Genomic DNA, 6,000 nt, shown 5'->3' on the forward strand with positions numbered 1-6,000 from the left:
TGTAGCCTGATTTCCAAACCAACACAGTCCAGATAGTTTTTGGATAGCAGCTAAACCTACGGAGACTTCTCAAAGCAAACCAAACCCTGGGATTTACCAGCTTTCAAGGAATAATTGTAGCTGTTCAAGGTATTCAGTGGGTAACAGTGGAAGGATGAAAATATCACAATTGGTCAAAGCATGAGTGATTTACGTCTTTCTGTTTCCTTTGTCCTGCTCTTCCTTCCCCATTGACAGTCAATTCCACTCTTTGCTTCTAGCTTTACAATCTTCCAGGTAAGAGGTTGACTTGCCATCTCCATTATGTATTTCATATAATAAGGTACAGTTTATGTTGACTGCATGCAGAAATATTATTTTTAGCAGCTGATCAAAAGTTTTGCTGACTCTTTCAATAATAAATCCTCACAGGTTTTGGGTTTGTTTCTTTAATGAGAAGTGTCTTGAGAGAGAATTTATAGCAAGGAGGCATTGTTGAAAGCACTTTATTTTCAGAGCTGATGTACCCTTGATTGTAGCAATGCCCATTTGCAGTAACAATGCTATTAGGATCTGGAGCCACTTACAGTCTTATTTATGGTCTTGGTTTTTGAGTCAAAATTAGAGTAATTTTTCCAAATGTTTGGGTTTGCAGGCGCCATCCAAATGGGTCCTTAACTTGGAAAGCTTTCATTGTATTTAGCTTCCCTTTACTGAACTACCTTAGTGGTCCATCCTTTACTGGTGAGTGTTGTGGAAGCTACCTAGGGCATTAAATACTATTGAATACTCACAAAGCATGTGCCAGGGGAGAAAAAGAAAACAATTATTCCCTGAAATATTCAGCCTCTGATGAAAGAAACTTTTAACTGGCAGAGGTCTCATTTTAAGAAGTGATTTCTAGCAGAGTTTCTTCCTTTGTAAGGTCTAGGATCAATACTAGATAGAGAAAGACACACGGTTCAGCAAGGCTTTGAAAGCATAAAATTAAATAGTTTGTGGTATGTTACAAGTCATCAAGATTTTAAAATAAGAAACACTTGTGTCCTATTGTTTGTACAAGCACACACACACACACAACACTGTAACTGATATAAAAGCTAAGCTGATGGTTCCAAAAATACGGCAAAACAATGCCAAACTAATATGGAGATAAGCATGGTGATCTTAAGCTTATTCCTTCTTCAAAACACTGCATTTCAAAACAAAAGTACCTATAGCCTCAAGATATGACTATTCCTCTAATATAATATGCCAATAAGGCTCAGCCACCACCAGTTTTCTACACCCAGAAAGAAAAGGTGCATATTGTTGAGCAGAATAAAAACACAGCATCGAAAAAGCATTCCAACAATGTGCTACAAGAATTCCAGGCTATTACTTGACTTTCAATAAACAAGGTAACACTGAAGATATTTTGTGGAAATTAAGAATGTTTTACATTATTATTTGACACAAGGGGAGGAAAAAAACAGGAGCAGCCAAACTGGCTACAGTCCCTCCAAATCTCATAGTTTCTTATGAGACAGCTCCCAGTCTACCTTCCCAAAATGAAAGCCATTTTTCTGTTGCCAATGTTTGTTTATTTGAAATAACAATAAGTAGAATACTAAATAATGCTCTCCTCCACCATCCATCCCTGTGGCTCAGTTAGTAATTCAGAACTGGAATATCACGTTTCCCCTCACTGTGCCTATTTCTGTAATATGTTTCTACACAGGAGACAAGTTCAGGAGCAACTTTAGCAAAGAGTAATTTTTGACCACAAGAGGCCAAGATTGCTACAACTTTAAAGTAGCTTTGAGCTATGTCTAAGCCAGTGAACCCACAAATACTTAAAAACTCTCAGACCCTGGTGCATATCTTGGCTTCCCAAAAACGATTCAGCTCTTCCTTCATGCTTCTCCTCTGCTCTGGCACACAGATGGGGACCCAAGCATGTAATCTAATGAAAAGCATGACATCTAATAAAAAACATTATTTCTAATTAAACAAAGATACAGGTCTATAACTGCTGAAAGTACTGTCTGAAAGCAATACTTGCTCTACTTCTGAAGCTAGCAAGGACATCAAGCTAAAACTGCTCGGAAAGTTGTTTTGCCAAATTAAAAACATAATGACAGGTACTCGTGCCCCCTCCCTGCCCAGCCATCACCCAGTTTGTCTCTCAGAACCCAGAGTTGTTCAAAAGGTAGGCAATAAAAAAAAAATCTGATTCGTACAGCCAACTTCTAAAAGAATGACACTGATGCCAGGAGCTTCATTAAAGTAATTCTTGTTGAGGGAACATGAACTGTATTATCATAAGGTTGCTATGGTTCATCTTATGGCAGATTTACCACTGTGGTTAAGGAGACTGTGCCTCTGCTGTTATTGCCACCACCTGGCAAGCCGCATATCCCTGTCAGCGTGCTACCATTGGGGTTAAGCACAACCTTCCCTATAATCATCCTGCAGTTTTCATAAAGCTTTCATCCAGAGAGAGGGGACAAGACATGGGGAAGTGTTCTGTCCCAGTGGCATCTGGTTATTTTTCTTTCTAATTCTAACCACAAATAAGGGGGGAAACTTCATCTGATGCACAGAAAAGAATGGTAGTTCTCTGTCATTAAGTAAGGGCACAGCAGGTAAAAAGGAAGTCATGCATTTCCCTGTTGTTCCTACGTGGCCTGGGTTAGGTTTTTGTTACAATTGTGCAGATTTCACTCACGAATATCTGAGAAATGTGTGGGAAGGGGTTATACAGTCTGTGAGCTATAAGCAAAATGACTGCGGGAGTGAAGAATGATTTAGTGATGGTACTTGTTGCTGTTACAATGTTGTTGGTTTGGTTTTGTTTAAACAGGGACGTACACAGATAGCAGAAAGTAAACCTGCCTCATGCCACCAGAACTCAAAGTTTAGTCTTGCAAGAAGTGCAGAGCATGTGTGCATGAGCGAGTGTATACTGTTTTTTTACCACGGGTGTCTGTTGGCTCATTACCCATTTTATGGAAGGATTCATAACATACGCTGCTTCTCATACGTGCTGGCCATCTCTGTAAGAAGAGCACAGCCAGCAGGAAGATCAGCATGGGCTCACTATAGCCCAACAGCAACACGTCCTGCTATTCCTACCAAAACGTTTGGCTTTTGCTCGGATTGAAAACTTAAAGCCTCCAGCATTGATACCTCTTTGGTAGCAGAGGGCTGAGGATTCCACCAGTAGTAACTTATTTGATCACAGCTCATAAAGATGCACACTGCTGTGAGGTGCAGAAATGAATTATGCACACTGGCTGGGTGAGAGGGGGAATGGAGAGGATTTTGCATCACATTTCTGCATCAGCTGAAGTCAAACGCATCCACATGAGTTGATGCCATTTAATTTTTAAAGCGTTTTCCCAAGTGCCCTCAGCCAGATTTTTATTCCTTCAGTTTTAGGGAGGCAGGCAGCCACCCACTGAACAACAATTACATTCAACAGACCCTTACAGACACACATGGAGAGGCTTTGCTGTCATTTCATTCAGCGACCATTTGGAAGTGATGTAACAGCCACCATCACTCCTGTTTTACATTTGGACATATTCAGCATTTCTGATTTACTTCTATGCTAATATTCAGAACTTTTAAAATGCATTTTAGAAATAGTATAACATGTAGTCTCTTGCAAACTCCCTTTACATATTTATGAAAGTGAACTTGGAATTAAATTACAGTGTTACCCTGTTAACTGGAATAAGGTACTACCTGAGGGCCCATGGGTGCTTCAAATGAAGTTTTTAAAAGAGAGGAAAAAAAAAAAAAAAAGAAATCACTGCAGTTTCTCTGTCCCTCACTTGGAAATGTCACACACTATAAAATCCACATAGCAAACTTTAAGGTTTTCAACTGTGAGATTGTAATCTCCAAATCATTTCAAAAGAAGAAAAAAAAAAAAGAAAGAAAGAAAGAAAGAAAGAAAGAAAGAAAGAAAGAAAGAAAGAAAGAAAGAAAGAAAGAAAGAAAGAAAGAAAGAAAGAAAGAAAGAAAAAGAAAAAAAAGAAAAAACAAAAAGCAATCCACCAAGATGAGAAGACAAAACTTCCTCTGAAGAATTTCAGGTATGAACAGCTCAGCCCCCCCCTTCGCCCCAACTTCTCCTGGAGCTTTCCCTGTCCGCCCCCTCCCTACTGAAAAGAAAGATAAAAAGAAAACAGCTCTCAGTATTTTGCAGAGGTTTTTTTTTTGTGAGAGACCGAGACAAAAATAGGGTCTATTTCACTTTGCAATTGCCTGTGACTTCAGCATAATAAACTCCAAGGGGCACAGCCTTCACCAAAACACTTAGAAAACAGCTTCCAAGGGATACTCCTTGCCCGTTATGTTTACTCAAGCACTTGTTTAAAAACATTTAAGGAAAATGTTTTTATTTCTACAGATTGCATTAATTATAGCTTTGCAAACACTGTGAGCCCTACAAGAAGGCTGCACTAGCTATTAGCTGCAAACCTCAGGTCTTGGCTGGAGAAGTGGTTATGGCTTATTTAGCAAGCCTAATGAATTGGCTCACCCATCTCCACGCAGGGTTCCATGTTTAGCATCATGGAGTCTGGAATAGCCAAGGAGGGCTGTTTCGAGCCGCTTTATAAGCAAAAATAAAATGAAATCTGTCAACCAAAAGCAGTCCGCAAGCAGACCTCACTGCAGCGCTCTTCCCCTCTGGGAAAGAGAAGCGGCACCACGGGCATTAACTTTGGCCCGAAGCTCTGCGGAGACCCACAGGAAACTTCCACCACGCTCCCCCGGCAGAAGCGCAGTGCCCGCTGCAGGGAGCGGAGCCGGGCGGGGAGGATGGGTCCCTCCGGGCCGGGACAGCGGCGGTCGCCGGCTCAGGTGCGCCCCGGGGCCGGAGCGGCGGGCGGCCTTACCGTGAGTGCGGAGAGCTTCTGGGCCGGCACGGCGGGGAGCAGCTCGGGCAGCAGCAGCAGCAGCGGCACCCACATCCTGGGGCTGCGGCGGGCAGCGGCTCCGGGAAGCGGAGAAGGGGGACTCTCCCCGGGATGTCGCTCCCCTCAACGCCCGCTCCCAGGCTGGGAGGTCCCCGCTCTGGTCCTTTTCTAGTTTTTAACCCTCACCCCTTGAAGCTCGGGGTCAGGAGCGCAGCCGGCAGTTTTCCCTCTCTCTCCACGTCTGCTGGGCAGGGAGCGGCGGCTCGGAGATGCTCCCCTGCTTCCTCCTCCCTCGGGGCTCCGCGCCTCCGGGCCGCCCTTTCTCCCCTCCGGCCGCGTCCACCCAGCGGCGGGGGAAGAGGAGATAAAGCTGGAGGGGTGTGTGGGAGGGAAGGCTGGAGCCTCCCACACCTCCCCACCGCTGTCCGCCGCCTGCGAGGGGAAGGCACTGCCGCTGCGGCGGGGCTGGCGGTGTGCGACCTCGCCGAAACGCTCGTTCCCTTTTCCTCTTATCCTCCCCCTGCCCAGCCCGGCCTCCGCTTTCTCCTCCCAGACCTCGCGGGTTAACCCTCCCCCGATGCTCCGGGGGGTGCCGGCTTGCCCCCTCCCCTCTACTTTAGCAGGGATCGTTCTTCCCCGCCTCCTCCTGCAGCACCAAGCACAAATCCGGGAAGCGCGGGCCGGGGGGCTGAGCCCATACCCCTGCCCGGGGCAGCCGGTAGCGGAGCCCGTGGGAGGGCGCGGGGTAGTCGGGGGATGAGCACGCCCACGAAGACATGCACACACGAAGGGCAGCGGGCGCTGCTCGCACGGAGCAGGCACCCCGACGAGCTGCAGGTTGCTCCGCACGCAGGTGAAAGCTCCCTCCTGGTAGTTTTGTGCTTTTCTCCCTTGTCTTTTGGGAAGCGTGTAAAGACATTTTCTTATTTCCTTACTTAGAACAGTCAGAAGATCTCCTCTCCCCTGACTTCCTGAAATAAACCGTTTTTGTCAATGAAGGAGCCCCCCGCTCCTCCCCTGAGACCCGCAGCTCTCTGCCAGCCCGCAGCGATCCCCGTGGCTCAATGGTTCTATATTCTTCAGGTGCGCTCATCTTTGGGAGGCTGCA

At 45.7% G+C, this 6,000-nt stretch overlaps 1 protein-coding gene across 7 annotated transcripts in view; it reads right to left on the reverse strand.

The window, feature by feature from the left end:
* SMOC2 (SPARC related modular calcium binding 2) overlaps window positions 1-5,589 on the reverse strand; it is a 130,059-nt gene extending 124,470 nt beyond the window's left edge. For 2 of the 7 annotated variants that reach the window (XM_085219818.1, XM_085219815.1), the window contains exon 1: window positions 4,872-5,589. In XM_085219818.1, the coding sequence (XP_085075944.1) occupies window positions 4,872-4,946 (75 nt within the window). In that variant the 5' untranslated portion in view covers window positions 4,947-5,589. The remainder of the gene's footprint in view (window positions 1-4,871) is intronic. The other 5 variants (XM_085219821.1, XM_085219820.1, XM_085219814.1 and 2 more) reach the window with 4 other exon arrangements.
* Window positions 5,590-6,000: the final 411 nt, after the last annotated feature.

Source organism: Meleagris gallopavo, chromosome 2, assembly GCF_905368555.1.
Source record: "Meleagris gallopavo chromosome 2, MGAL_WU_HG_1.1, whole genome shotgun sequence".
In the NCBI taxonomy this organism is placed as follows: Eukaryota; Metazoa; Chordata; class Aves; order Galliformes; family Phasianidae; genus Meleagris; species Meleagris gallopavo.